The sequence below is a fragment of the Mobula birostris genome, chromosome 14, assembly GCF_030028105.1.
Source record: "Mobula birostris isolate sMobBir1 chromosome 14, sMobBir1.hap1, whole genome shotgun sequence".
NCBI lineage: Eukaryota > Metazoa > Chordata > Chondrichthyes > Myliobatiformes > Myliobatidae > Mobula > Mobula birostris.
Genome location: NC_092383.1, coordinates 95,159,794 through 95,175,985, shown reverse-complemented (window position 1 = coordinate 95,175,985; position 16,192 = coordinate 95,159,794). Strand labels below are relative to the sequence as shown.

Genomic DNA, 16,192 nt, shown 5'->3' with positions numbered 1-16,192 from the left:
TCCCATAATGAGGTGACCAGAGTTAAATGTAGAAGTATTGTCCACAGCCCACAGAAATTCACCATGGTTTACCAGTGCCATCTTCCTACAGCTGGGCTGGGCTGTCTTTCATTGATTCTGTAATGGTTATTACTCTATAGGTTATATGAGTATGCCCAAGGTTGTAAATGGAGACACATGTACTTTGATAATAAATTTACTTTGAACTTTGGACTTTGTTATTCCATGTAGGTCCCCTACAGACAGAAACAGGTAAATTAATTATGGGGAGCAAGGACATGGCAAACCAATTGAATAACTACTTTGGTTCTGTCTTCAATAAGGAGGACATAAATAATCTTCCGGAAATAGTAGGAGACAGAGGGTCCAATGAGATGGAGGAACTGAGGGAAATACATGTTAGTAGGGAAGTGGTGTTAGGTAAATTGAAGGGATTAAAGGCAGATAAATCCCCAGGGCCAGATGGTCTGCATCCCAGAGTGCTTAAGGAAGTAGCCCAAGAAATAGTGGATGCATTAGTGATAATTTTTCAAAACTCTTTAGATTCTGGACAAGTTCCTGAGGATTGGAGGGTGGCTAATGTAACCCCACTTTTTAAAAAGGGAGAGAGAGAGAAACCAGGGAATTATAGACCGGTTAGTCTAACATTGGTGGTGGGGAAAATGCTAGAGTCAGTTATCAAAGATGTGATAACAGCACATTTGGAAAGCGGTGAAATCATCGGACAAAGTCAGTATGGATTTGTGAAAGGAAAATCATGTCTGACGAACCTCATAGAATTTTTTGAGGATGTAACTAGTAGAGTGGATAGGGGAGAATCAGTGGATGTGGTAGCTTTGGATTTTCAAAAGGCTTTTGACAAGGTCCCACACAGGAGATTAGTGTGCAAACTTAAAGTACACGGTATTAGGGGTAAGGTATTGATGTGGATAGAGAATTGGTTGGCAGACAGGAAGCAAAGAGTGGGAATAAACGGGACCTTTTCAGAATGGCAGGCAGTGACTAGTGGGGTACCGCAAGGCTCAGTGCTGGGACCCCAGTTGTTTACAATATATATTAATGACTTGGATGAGGGAATTAAATGCAGCATCTCCAAGTTTGCGGATGACACGAAGCTGGGCGGCAGTGTTAGCCGTGAGGAGGATGCTAAGAGGATGCAGGGTGACTTGGACAGGTTGGGTGAGTGGGCAAATTCATGGCAGATGCAATTTAATGTGGATAAATGTGAGGTTATCCACTTTGGTGGCAAAAACAGGAAAACAAATTATTTTCTGAATGGTGGCCAATTAGGAAAAGGGGAGGTGCAATGAGACCTGGGTGTCATTATACACCAGTCATTGAAGGTGGGCATGCAGGTGCAGCAGGCGGTGAAAAAAGGCAAATGGTATGCTGGCATTCATAGCAAGAGGATTCGAGTACAGGAGCAGGGAGGTACTACTGCAGTTGTACAAGGCCTTGGTGAGGCCACACCTGGAGTATTGTGTGCAGTTTTGGTCCCCTAATCTGAGGAAAGACATCCTTGCCATAGAGGGAGTACAAAGAAGGTTCACCAGATTGATTCCTGGGATGGCAGGACTTTCATATGATGAAAGACTGGATCAACTAGGCTTATACTCATTGGAATTTAGAAGATTGAGGGGGGATCTTATTGAAACATATCAATTCTTAAAGGGATTGGACAGGCTAGATGCAGGAAGATTGTTCCCAATGTTGGGGAAGTCCAGAACGAGGGGTCACAGTTTGAGGATAAAGGGGGAAGCCTTTTAGGACGGAGATTAGGAAAAACTTCTTCACACAGAGAGTGGTGAATCTGTGGAATTCTCTGCCACAGGAAACAGTTGAGGCCAGTTCATTGGCTATATTTAAGAGGGAGTTAGATATGGCCCTTGTGGCTAAAGGGATCAGAGGGTATGGAGGGAAGGCTGGTACAGGGTTCTGAGTTGGATGATCAGCCATGATCATACTGAATGGCGGTGCAGGCTTGAAGGGCCGAATGGCCTACACCTGCACCTATTTTCTAAGTTTCTATGTGTTGTGGAGGCACCTTAACACTCCCTGAACAGTGCTCCCGAGGTGGCCTTCTCTACACCAACAAATCCGAACACAGACCTGAAGAGTATTTCACAGAAAACCTATGCTTGGTCCACAAAGGCCATCCCATGCTTCCAGATGCCGACCATTCCAGCTCCCATTCCCCATCCCTACACTGACCTGTACATCCATGGCTGTCCCACTGACAGGGTGAGGCCCAACAGAGGCTGGAGGAACATCCCCTCAATTCCACATGGGTGGTCTACAGCCAGTGGTAGGAACACTGAATTTTCCACTTTTGAGTAGAATTCCATTCCCTCCCCCAGCCTGTTCCTTCTAATCCTCCCCGGGTCCTCACATTTTTCTCCCCCTTCACCTTTCCTTTCTGCTTCCATTCATAACTACACACACACCTCAGCTCACCCAAAGGATCGCTGAGACACTCTCCCCCCCACCCAGTCCCTGCCTGGTTCCATGTGCCCTACTCCTGTCTCCATATTCATGCCGACTTATCAGTCCTGATTACTCAACCATGATGGAACGGCACAGCAGACTTATGGGCTGAATGGCCTAATTCTGCTCCTGTGTCTTATGCAGTCTGGCACTGGCAGATCTTTGAGTTCCTGGTTCTTTCCCTCCAGCAGCAATCTCTGAGCTTCTCCCTCCTACGGCCTTGCTCTCTCTACCTTTAGTTCTGCTCCTCTCTGTTTGCTTGCATCGATCACCCACCCACCCCTGCCTTCCCACTCCCTTCCCTTACCTGGTACAACCTGCCTGTCATCTCACATTCCCACTTCCAGCTCCTGTCTCACCACTTCCTTCTCGTTTGGCTGTCTTCCCCCTCCACTTTCAGATCTGGTTTCCACCAGAAACATTGACAGCTCCTCTTCCACCCCCTCCCCTCCCATACACACACACACCCACCACCTCTCACAGAGGCTGCTTGACCTGCTGATTTCCTCCCGCAGCAGCTTTGCGTTGTTCCAGCACCATCCATCACATCACCAATCTCAGAGTCAACCCCAAACTCACCGACCCGGAAACCTCCAAACTCATTCAGACCGTTAATGTGGATGAAGGTGGTGGGGTTGGAGTTGTGTCGCTACCAAGGCAGGTGTGAGGCGCTCCTTCCCTCTGCTAGCCTGCAGGCCACTCTTGGGCGAGGTGTAGCATCTTCAGGCTAGCCCCCCCCCACCCACGATCAGGGTCACGAGAAGCCACGGGAGCAGGTGGTGGATGGTCCTACCAGCACATCACAATTCCTGGTTGTGCGACCACTGACACCAAGTAGACAATCGCTGAAGAGTATTTCTTTTTTTCAAGTCTTTTTATTGAAGAGTATTGATCATGTCTGGGGTCACCCGTCTTGAAAAGACGCTGCCCAGGAGAAGACAATGGCAAAGTACTTCGGTGAGGTTTGGGAGTGGGGAAGGAACGCCTCGCGTTAAAAAACGGAGTTTGTCATTTTAAAGTTTCGACAGCAAATGGGGATTTGACAACCATCGGGCAAAGCATGGGTGCTTCGGGGTTGTGGAGCCGGAGATCGGAGGCTGTCGCCGAAATTGCAGGATTCGGTGGGTGGCGGGGTCTGGGGGCAAGGAGAGGCCGGCGGTGTCACGGGCCGCAGTAAATCCGGCCAGGGTAGGCTCACAGGGAGAGTCTGGGCCGGTGAAGGGAGACTGGGGAACGCGGGAGCGGTGAACAGTGAACCGGGGCACCAATGATCACTAAACGGTGACCCTGCTTGCTGAATGGGGAGCGTAACTGAGGAACGATTATCGGTAAATGTGGGAACCGGTGAACAGTTGATTGGTGAACTGTGACGGGGGAGTCGGTGAACGGAAGACCGGTGATCGATAAACCATGCATGGGGAACGGGCAGAGACCAGTGAACAGGAGACCGGGAAACGGGGTTCAGTAGTTTCCAAGCCGCCTTCTGTAGACAGGGGCGCCAGACTCGCCCAAGTGCGCTGTCCGGTGCGGGTGGAGCGGACCTTTCCCACGCTCACTGATTCGCCGCGGGCCAGCCCGGGAGACTTGGACATATATAGGCTGAGGTGCGGGGCAGCTCACGGACATTCGGCGGCTGTTCCCTGTACCGATTCCATGGCGTGGGCTTCGTTCTTCGTCCTGTTGGCAGCATCGGTGTCGGCTCGAGTGACAACGCGGTCGGCGGGTAAGAAGCGGGGACGCACGGGAGCCGCTCCCGGGGGTGCGGGGCTTGGGTCCCGGGCGGACAAGAACAACCGCGAACGCCGGACCCCCGTGGCTTGTGTGCGTGAACGGGTCGGCGCCGTCTCCCTGGAGCTAAGAAACACGGGACCTTCCTGTGCGGGTGAAGGAGGAGCGAGCCCCGGTACCGGACAGGATGATCCAGCCAGGGTACCAAGTGCCCACCCCGACCCTAACCCGGCGGCAAGGCTGTTTTCTCGCAGTGGCGCCGGCATCCAGTCCCAAGTCCATGCGTCGGGAGAAAAGCGGGAGCGTGTCCCGGCCCGGAGAAGACCCTGCGCGAAGCCACTTCCAACCAGGAGCCGGTGGGAGGGAGCGTCCCGGTCAATGGAGCTTTCCAACAGGAGAGAGAGAACCCCCTGGGCCAGTGAGAGGGGGAAACTCCCAGCGAGAATGGGAACTTAGCAGCCAGGGAGGGAGTCCCTCCATCCGAGGAGAGGGGCAACTCCTCGGCGGGATGGAGTATCCGGTCAGTGGGGGAGTATTCCAGCCAGGGGAGATCCCACATAGAACCTCACAGAAAACAAAAGAGCATCCCAGCCAGTGGGGCCTTCCAGCAGGATAGAGAGGGTGCCTGCCTGCCGGGGCAGTTGGCCGTCCATTGCCAGTTAACATGAAAATGGGTATTGCTGTCAAGCGGTCACTCCATGCCCCGTCACTATACCCCACCGCCCCACACTATTCCTCACTATCCCCCACCGCCCCACACTATACCCCACCGCCCCACACTATTCCTCACTATCCCCCACCACCCCACACTATTCCTCACTATACCACACTGCCCCACACTATTCCTCACTATACCACACCACCCCACACTATTCCTCACTATACCCCACCACCCCACACTATTCCTCACTATACCCCGCCGCCCCACACTATTCCTCACTATACCCCACCGCCCCACACTATTCCTCACTATCCCCCACCGCCCCACATTATTCCTCACTATACCCCACCGCCCCACACTATCCCTCACTATCCCCCACCACCCCACACTATTCCTCACTATCCCCCACCACCCCATACTATTCCTCACTATACCACACCGCCCCACACTATTCCTCACTATCCCCCACCGCCCCACACTATTCCTCACTATACCACACCGCCCCACACTATTCCTCACTATACCCCACCGCCCCACACTATTCCTCACTATACCCCACCGCCCCACACTATTCCTCACTATCCCCCACCGCCCCACATTATTCTCCATTATCCCACACTGCCCCACACTATTCCTCACTATCCCACACCGCCCCACACTATTCCCCACCATCCACCACCCCACACTGCCCCACACTATTCCTCACTATACCCCACTGCCCCACACTATTCCTCACTATACCCCACCGCCCCACACTATTCCTCACTATCCCACACTGCCCCACACTATTCCTCACTATACCCCACCGCCCCACACTATTCCTCACTATCCCACACCACCCCACACTATTCCTCACTATTCCTCACTATACCCCACTGCCCCACACTATTCCTCACTATTCCTGACTATACCTCACCGCCCCACACTATTCCTCACTATACCCCACCGCCCCACACTATTCCTCACTATCCCTCACTATACCCCACCGCCCCACACTATTCCCCACTATCCCACACCGCCCGACACTATTCCTCACTATACCCCACCACCCGACACTATTCCCCACTATCCCCCACCATCTGACACTATTCCTCACTATCCCACACCACCCCACACTATTCCCCACTATCCCACACCACCCCACACTATTCCCCACTATCCCACACCGCCCCACACTATTCCTCACTATACCCCACCGCCCCACACTATCCCTCACTATACCCCACCACACGACACTATTCCCCACTATCCCACACCGCCTGACACTATTCCCCACTATCCCACACTGCCACACACTATCCCTCACTATACCCCACCGCCCCACACTATTCCTCACTATCCCACACCACCCCACATTATTCCCCACTATCCCACACTGCCCCACACTATTCCTCACTATTCCTCACTATCCCACACTGCCCCACACTATTCCCCACCATCCCACACCGCCCCACACTGCCCCACACTATTCCTCACTATCCCCCACCGCCCCACACTATACCCCACTGCCCCACACTATTCCTCACTATACCCCACTGCCCCACACTATTCCTCACTATTCCTCACTATACCCCACTGCCCCACATTATTCCTCACTATACCACACTGCCCCACATTATTCCTCACTATACCACACTGCCCCACACTATTCCTCACTATACCCCACCACCCCACACTATTCCTCACTATCCCACACCACCCCACACTATTCCTCACTATCCCACACCACCCCACACTATTCCTCACTATTCCCACACCACCCCACACTATTCCTCACTATACCCCACTGCCCCACACTATTCCTCATTATTCCTCACTATACCCCACTGCCCCACACTATTCCTCACTATCCCTCACTATACCCCACCACCCCACACTATTCCTCACTATCCCACACCGCTCCACACTATTCCCCACTATACCACACCGCCCAACACAATTCCTCACTATACCCCACCGCCCCACACTATTCCTCACTATCCCTCACTATACCCCACCGCCTGACACTATTCCTCACTATACCCCACCGCCCCACACTATTCCTCACTATCCCACACCGCCCAACACGATTCCTCACTATACCCCACCGCCCCACACTATTCCTCACTATCCCACACCGCCCAACACGATTCCTCACTATACCCCACCGCCCCACACTATTCCTCACTATACCCCACCGCCCCACAATATTCCTCACTATACCCCACCACCCCACACTATTCCTCACTATACCCCACCGCCCCACAATATTCCTCACTATACCTCACCGCCCCACACTATTCCTCACTATACCACACCGCCCCACACTATTCCTCACTATACCCCACCGCCCCACACTATTCCTCACTATCCCACACTTCCCCACACTATTCCTCACTATACCCCACTGCCCCACACTATTCCTCACTATCCCACACCACCCCACACTATTCCTCACTATACCCCACCGCCCCACACTATTCCTCACTATATCCCACCGCCCCACACTATTCCTCACTATCCCACACCGCCCCACACTATCCCTCACTATCCCTCACTATACCCCACCACCCAACACTATTCTCCACTATTCCACACCGCCTGACACTATTCCCCACTATCCCACACCGCCACACACTATCCCTCACTATACCCCACTGCCCCACACTATTCCTCACTATCCCACACCGCCCAACACGATTCCTCACTATACCCCACCGCCCCACACTATTCCTCAGTATCCCACACCGCCCCACACTATTCCCCACTATACCACACCGCCCAACACGATTCCTCACTATACCCCACCGCCCCACACTATTCCTCACTATCCCTCACTATACCCCACCGCCCGACACTATTCCTCTCTACACCCCACCGCCCCACACTATTCCTCACTATACCCCACCGCCCCACACTATTCCTCACTATCCCACACCGCCCAACACGATTCCTCACTATACCCCACCGCCCCACACTATTCCTCACTATACCCCACTGCCCCACACTATTCCTCACTATACCCCACTGCCCCACACTATTCCCCACTCTCCCCCACCGCCCCACACTATTCCTCACTATACCCCACCGCCCCACACTATTCCTCACTATACCCCACCGCCCCACACTATTCCTCACTATCCCCCACCGCCCCACACTATTCCTCACTATCCCACACCACCCCACACTATTCCCCACTATCCCACACCGCCCCACACTATTCCTCACTATCCCACACTGCCCCACACTATTCCCCACCACCCGACACTATTCCCCACTATACCACACCGCCCCACACTATTCCCCAGCATCCCACACCGCCCCACACTGCCCCACACTATTCCCCACCACCCGACACTATTCCTCACTATACCCCACCGCCCCACACTATTCCTCACTATCCCACACCGCCCCACACTATTCCTCACTATACCCCACCGCCCCACACTATTCCTCACTATCCCACACCGCCCCACACTATTCCTCACTATCCCCCACCGTCCCACACTATTCCTCACTATCCCACACCGCCCCACACTATTCCTCACTATCCCCCACCGCCCCACACTATTCGTCACTATCCCACACTGCCCCACACTATTCCCCACCACCCGACACTATTCCCCACTATACCACACCGCCCCACACTATTCCCCAGCATCCCACACCGCCCCACACTGCCCCACACTATTCCCCACCACCCGACACTATTCCTCACTATACCCCACCGCCCCACACTATTCCTCATTATACCCCACCGCCCCCCAGTACACTCCTGACCACAATGGCTGATTGGCACCTACTCCGATTTTGGTACTAGGAGGTGAGCATACCCGGACTGACACAGGACCCTGTGTGGAGGAGGGGTAAGTGTCAGGGAACCCAAAATAATTTGGTTCACTTAGATGTCACAACTTTCTATATATTTTATCCATCTTATCAGAGCTTTAAATGATGGTTTGATTACTTCAATCGTTACTTTAAATTTTACTGCTTGCTGACTGCAAAAGATGTTAGGAAACACGTTGATCTTTGACAGTCAGCTAAGTTAGAGTGCGACTAAGCTGACTGTCATTTTCTGCAGCAGTCTTGGCATGACACTCATCCTGGCTGTCCATGCAATGACATTTATGCCAGAATAAGGAAACTCCTGTAAGGACATTCTCATCATTCTCACAGGATATCCATGGGCCAGGGAACGGTGGAACAGGTGGCTGTCCTCAAACTCTGGGCCAATCAATCTGGAAAGATTGTTGTTCCTGCATTTGCAAACCACCAGCTTAAATGTGGTGTTTTTTTTTACTTTCCCCAAGATGAGTGTGGCAATCCTCCACACCTGGAAAATGGATCACCCACTGCGGAGTTCCTTTCTTCGACGTCTTTTCCCGTGGGTACCAGCGTGTTGTATCATTGCCACCCTGGTTATGTCCTCCAGCAAGGAAGCTCAGATTCGGTCAGCTGTGCGGAGGGTTTAACCTGGACCCCACTGGATGCCACTTGTGAGCGTAAGTCACAGACATAGAGTCACAAAGTGCTACAGCACAGAAACAGGCCCTTCAGCCTATCTAGCCTGTGCTGAACTGTTATTCTGCCTGGTCCCCTTGACCCTCACCTGGACAATAGCCCTTCATTCCCCTCCCATCTTTAACCAAACTTCTCTTAAAGGTTGCAATGAAACGCATATCCATCACTTCCTCGTTCCAGATTCTCGCCACCCTCTCAGTGAAGTTTCCCCTTAAATATTTCACCTTTCACCCTTAACCCATGACCTTTAATTCTAGTCTCAGTCAACCTCAGTAGAAAAAGCCAGTTTGCATTCACCCTATCTATACCCCTCACAATTTTGTATCATCATTGTCAATATGCACGACTTTGGTAATCAAGGTCTATCCATGACAATAATTGTTCTTGGCAAATTTTTCTACAGACGTGGTTTGCCATTGCCTTCTTCTGGGCAGTGCTTTTACAAGACGGGCGACCCCAGCCATTATCAATACTCTTCAGAGATTTTCTGCCTGGCATCAGTGGTCACATAACCAGGACTTGTGATATCCACAACTGTTCCCATGACTTCTCATGAGCCTATAGCAAAGCAGGTGCTACACTTTGCCCAAGGCTAGCTGAGGAAAGGAGCCCCTTACACCTCCCTTGGTAGAGAAGTATCCCCATCACGCCAACCTCAATCAATTTTGTGTACCTCTATCAAATTCACCCCTCATTCACCTATGCTCAAGGGAGTAAAGTCCGAACCGATTCAACCGTTCCCTGATCAGGGTATCACCCTGCCAACCTTATGCACATTCCTTCCCCAGGGACAGCTTAGTCAGAACAGGGATCCTTCTGCAAATACAATCAGCTGCACTTCAGTATATATGTGATCACGACAGAAGACGGTTAGCTCTTCAATTCTGACTCTACCACACGGAGCTGGAGGATTGTATCATTCAGTGGTCACCAGGACTTCCAGGTAGGCGATCAGGCATTGATAGGCTCCTTCACATACACTTACTCACACACTCTGTGGCTATGTTCAAAGCTCTGTCAATTTTATCGTCAGAGTGCATATATGTCACCATATACAACCCTGAGATTCATTTTCCTGTGGGTATACTCAGCAAATCTATAGAATACTAAATATACCAGGATCAATGAAAGACCAGCATGCAGAAGACAACAAACTGTGCAAATGCAAGTATAAATAAATAACAAGAACTTGAGGTAATGAGATAAAGAGTCCTTGAAAGTGAAATCATTAGATGTGGGAACATCTCAGTGGATGGGCAGGTGAGTGTATCTCTGCCCTTTTGTTCAACAGTCTGATGGTTGAAAGGCAGTAACTGTACTTTAACCCAGTGGTGTGAGACCCGAGGCTCTTGTACCTTCGACCTGATAGCAGCAGCATGAAAAGAGCATGGCCTGGGTGGTGAGGATCTCCAATGATGGACGCTGCTTTCCAAGAGAGTGTTTTACGTAGATGTGCTCAATGGTTGGGAGGATTTTACCTGTGATTTACTGGGCCAAATCCAATACCTTTTGAAGATTTTCTGTTCAAAGACGTTGGTGTTCCCATACCAGGCTGTGATGCAGCCAGTCAAAATACTTTCCACGACACATCTGTAGAAGTTTGTCAAAGTTTCTGATATCATGCCAGATCTCCTCAGACTCCAGAGGAAGTCGTGACCCTGCCATGCTTTCTCCACAGTTGTGCTTGCGTGCTGGGCCTAGGTCAGGTCCTCTGAAACAGTAACACCCAGCAGTTTAAAATTCCTGATCCTCTCCCATGTTAAATCTTACTGAGCTGTTACAATGTTGATTATTGACAATGAACACAGAGCAGGTCAGCTCAGGAACAGGCTCTTCAACTCACAATGTCGATGCCAAATTAAACTAAATCTCGTCTGCCTGTATGTGATCCACACCCTTCCATTCCCTGCACATTCACGTGTCTACCATACACCACCATCAGATCTACCTCCACCATTCCAGACACCAACCATCCCCCGTAAAAGAAACTTGTCCCCCACATTTCTTTTAATCTTTCGTCCTCTCATCTTAAATGTGTACCCTCCCGTATTACACATTTCAACCTGGGAAACAGAAACAGTTGTCTACCCTATCTTTGCCTCTCATGATTTTATAAACTTCTATCCGGTCTCCCCTCCAATTCTCCAGAGAAAACGGCACAAGTTTGTCCAACCTTCCCTCATGTCTCATATCCTCTTATCCAGGCAGTATCCTGGTCAACCTCTTCTGCACCCTCTCCAAAGCCGCCACGGCCTTCCTGTCCTCCACAAAGTAGCTCAAATGCAGCATTTCCAAAGGTTTATCAGAAGAATTTTTTTGAAAGAAAATTCTCATGGGAGAGATGGCTCCCCAAACTAGGAGGTTGTCAAGGAGCAGAGTCTCAAGATAAAGGGGTGGGGGTTTAGCCAGTGAGGACAGTGACATGATAGGTGTCTACCCGAGGCTGTGGAGGACTAGGCACAGCATATTTAATGCAGAAATCGATAGATTTTTGGATATTAGGGAAATCATGGATTTGGGATTAGTGCAGCAAAGTGGTACTGAGATAACATGTACATCAAAAACACAGTGAGAAGTGTTTGCATCAATGACCAATGCAGCCTGAACATGTCGCCATGCTTCAGCACCAACATATGTAGCATGACCACAACTTGGTAACTCTAAGCCAGACATCTTTGGACATTAGCAGGAAATGGAGCACCCAGAGGAAACCCACGCAGTCACAGGGAGAACGTACAAACTCCTTACAGGTAGTGGCAGGAATTGAATCCTGATTGCTGGTACTGTGCTAACCACTGTGCCACCGTGCCACATAACATGATCTTACAGAACAGCAGAGCAGCATTGGCCAAATGGCTTGCTCTTATTTACTTAGCAGTGCGGAGGAATAGCGTCATCTTGGGATCCACATCCATAGATCCCTCAAAATTGCAGCGCAGGTTGTCAAGGTGATTAAGAAGGCATATGGTGCGTTGACCTTCATTAGTTAAAGAACTGAGCTCAATAGCCATGAGGTAATGTCACAACTCTACAAAACCCTGGTTAGAGCACATTTGGAGTATCTGTGCTCCCAATGCGGCCTCCTCTACATTGGTGAGACCCATCGTAAATTGGGGGAGCACGTCGTCAAGCACCTCCACTCCATCCGCCACAAGTGAAACTTCCCAGAGGCCAAACATTTTAATTCTGATTCCCATTCCCGTTCTGAAATGTCAGTCCACGGCCTCCTTTTGTGCACCTCAGGGTGGAGGAGCAACACCTTATATTCTGTCTGGGTAGTCTGCAACCTGATGGCACAAATATCAGTTTCTCCTTCCAGTAAAACCTCTCCTCACCTACTTATAACTTACGCCTGGGGTCCCCTCCTTCTTCCCTTCTCCCTATAGTCCACGCTCTTCTCCTATCAGATTCCTTCTCCAGCCCTGGACCTATCCTACTCACCTGGCTTCACCTGTCACCTTCTAGCTATCCTCCTTCACACACCGCCCCCCCCCCGCCCCCACCCAGCTTTTTATTCTAGCATTTTCACCCTTCTTTCTCAGTCCTAAAGAAGGGTCTGAGCCCAAGACGTTGACTGTTTATTCATTTCCATAGATGTTGCCTGACCTGCTGAGTTCCTCCAGCATTTTGTATGTGTTGCCTTGGAATGTCGTGTTGAGTTCTGGTTGCCTCATGAGGGTAAGGATGTGGAAGCTGTAGAAAGGATGCAGAGGAGGTTTACCGGGATGCTGCCTGGATTAGAGAGCATGTCTTATGAGAACGGGGTGAGCAAGCTGGGGCCTTTCTCTTTGTTGCAATGGAGGATGAAGGACAACCTGATAGAGCTGTACATGATGATAAGCATAGATCAAGTGGATAGCCAGAGATCTTTCTCCCCCCACCCCCGGACGGAAATGGCTAATATGAGGGAGTATAATTTTAAGGTGATTAGAGGAAAGTATAGGTAGGCTTTTTACAGAGAGTGGTGGGTGTGTGGAACGCAATGCTAGAATTGATGGCAGAGTCAGGTATATAAGGGGCACTTTAGACACTCTTACATAGGCAATTACAGTACTGTGTATGTCTTAGCCAGATGTAAAAAAACTTTGTAAAGCAAAGATGCTTTCAAAAATAATGAAATGAAAAGTTTCTAAATATCAAAAAATGCTATAAAGAGCAATAAACAGTAAAAAAAAATCAAATCAATATTTGGTGTGACCAGCATTTGGCTTTAAAACTGCACCAATTCTCTCAGATACACTGACGTGCAGTTTTATAAGAAAGCCGGCTAAAAGATTGTTCCAAGCATCTTGGAGAACTTGCCACAGTTCTTCTGCAGACTTTGGCTGTCTCACTTGCTTCTGTTTCTCCAGGTAATTGCAGACAGCCTCGATGATGTTGAGATCAGGGCTTGGCAGAGGCCAAATCACCTGAAACCATTTTTTAAAAATCTGGGGTGCCTCAGATTTTTGCACAGTTCTGTGGTTGACAGAAAAATGGAGGGTAATGTAAGAGGGAGGGGTTAGATTGATCTTATAGTAGGTTAAAAGGTTGGTCCAACATTGGGGGCTGAAGAACCTGTAATATGCTGTACTGTTCTATGTTTGTGTACAATTTTTGTTTGACAGTAAGATCTGACCTGCTCAGTGCGCTTGGATGTAAAATCCAGCTCAATGTCAGCAGCAGGCAAGAAACCTAATAATGGAAGACAAGTGTAGCATTTCCAAAGGGAACCAGTGGGTACAGTATATTTAGAAAGGAAACACATTCAGGGCCTGAAGGGGAAAGCAGGGCCAGAGATCAATCAAACAGCTGTTTCCAGGAGCTGCCAGGGCTTGGGAGCAGTCTGCAGACTCCTCTGATTGTCTTGTTCCAATCGACATACAAGGAGAGGTTTAAACCTCAGGTAAACCACTCCAGGTCTACTCACAGGCAGAGTAGATGTTAGCGTCAGAGAGTACAGTTTCAGTTCCAATGGTTTAGTTTAGATTTAATTAATTTCCTTTCACACACTGAGTAGATCCTGCACCTGGTGTGTCTTCCCCGCCACCTCCCCTGTAACCTCAGCCAGATTTGAAAGCTCACACTGCAAGATTCTTTGAATGCTTACAGCCAGCTCTGAGCAGTGCCTCAGATATCAAAGACACAGTGCATGCACTCTCCCTGTGCAATCTCCAGTTAAAGATTTGCTATTTCTCACAGTTACATTGACATATCAAAAACATGGAGTGAAATGTGTCATTTGCGTCAACAACCAACAGTCCAAGCTGTGCTGGGAGCTAGGGCATGCTTCCAACACCGACACAGCAAGCACACTATTTGCTAACCCTAGCCCATACCTCTTTGGAGTGTGGGAGGGAACCAGAGCAACCTGAATAAACCAGAGCGCAGTCACGGAGAGAATATACAAACTCCTTACAGGCAGCAGCAGGAATTGAACCCCGATCGCTGGCATTGTAAAGTTTTACACCAGCTGCTATGCTACTGTGATACCCTCTTCCACCTCCTTCCCTGCTGGCAGCATCCTGCAGGCTTTCTCCTCACATTCATCCCAATCCATTTAAAAAAAATAGATGGACATGGAATAGATGCAGATGTAGGGAAAGGAAGAGTACGATTCTCAGTGGCATTTATTTTCATGTTTATTATTTTTTATTTTATTTTTATGCTTGCATTTTATCCCATTGTAAAGCACACTAAAGCTTATTGGCTGTATGAAGTGATCGATAAATAAGTTATTATTATTATTAAAAGACCATAAAACATAGCAGAATTAAGCCATTCAGCCCAACAAGCCCGCTCCTCCATTCCATCAGGGCTAATTAATCATCCTTCTCAACCCCATTCTCTTGCCTTCTCCCTGTGACAGTTGATGTCCTGACTAATCAAGAACCTATCATCCTCCGCTTTAAACCTACCCAATGACTTGGCCTCCACAACTACAGGTGTCTGTGGTAATGAATTCCACAGATTCACCACCCTCTGGCTAAAGAAATTCCTCCTCATCTCTGTTCTAAATGGATGTCCCTCTATTCTGAGGCTGTATCCTCTGGTCCTAGACTCCCCTACTATAGGAAACATCCTTTTCACGTCCACTCTATCTAGGCCTTTTAATATTCGATAGTTTTCAATGAAATCCCCCCTCATTCTTCTACACACCAGCGAGTACAGGCCCAGGGTCATCAAACGCTCCTCATACGTTAACTATTTCATTCCAAGAATCATTCTTGTGAACCTCCTCTCCAATGTCAGCACATCTTTCCTTTGATGAGGGATGTAAAGCTGCTCACAGTACTCAAGGTGTGATCTTATCAATGCCTTATAAAGCCCCAGCATTACATCTTGCTCTTGTATTCTCATCCTCTTGAAATGAATGCTACCATTGCATCTGTTTTCCTTACCACTGGCTCAGCTTGCAAGTTAACGTTTAGGGAATCCTCCACTAGATCTCCCAAGTCCCTTTGTACCTCTAACTTCTGAATTAGCATTGTAGATAGTGAAGGAACAGATAAAGATCTGATGGCAGGATGGACAGACCATTGCCCAAGGAATTTAATCCTGACAATTGATGGACAGTACTGTGCAAAAGTCTTAGGCACATATATATAGGTAGGGTGCCTAAGACTTTTGCACAGCCCTGTCCATCAACTCCAGAGAGGTGATGCAGTCAGCAAGATTGTAAATCTGGCGGGAGCAAAGGATGTTGGGAATGGTGAGGCTGGAGCGCCACCTGAGGGGTGTGGGACAGGTGGCAGAGAACTGGTGCCAGGGGGTGGGGGGAGGGTGGTGTCAGAGCAGACCCACCCAGCCCTGAGATACCAAGTAAGATAATTTGAT

General features: G+C 49.5%; 1 protein-coding gene across 2 annotated transcripts in view; it reads left to right on the top strand.

Moving 5' to 3' along the window:
• The first annotated feature begins 3,717 nt into the window (after positions 1 to 3,717).
• The window catches only part of LOC140209567 (uncharacterized), a 29,481-nt gene continuing 17,006 nt past the window's right edge, over positions 3,718 to 16,192 (top strand). The window contains exons 1-2 of one of the 2 annotated variants that reach the window (XM_072277843.1): positions 3,723 to 4,207; positions 9,166 to 9,357. In XM_072277843.1, the coding sequence (XP_072133944.1) occupies positions 3,895 to 4,207; positions 9,166 to 9,357 (505 nt within the window). In that variant the 5' untranslated portion in view covers positions 3,723 to 3,894. Of the gene's footprint in view, positions 4,208 to 9,165; positions 9,358 to 16,192 lie in introns of both variants that reach the window. The other variant, XM_072277844.1, reaches the window with a different exon arrangement.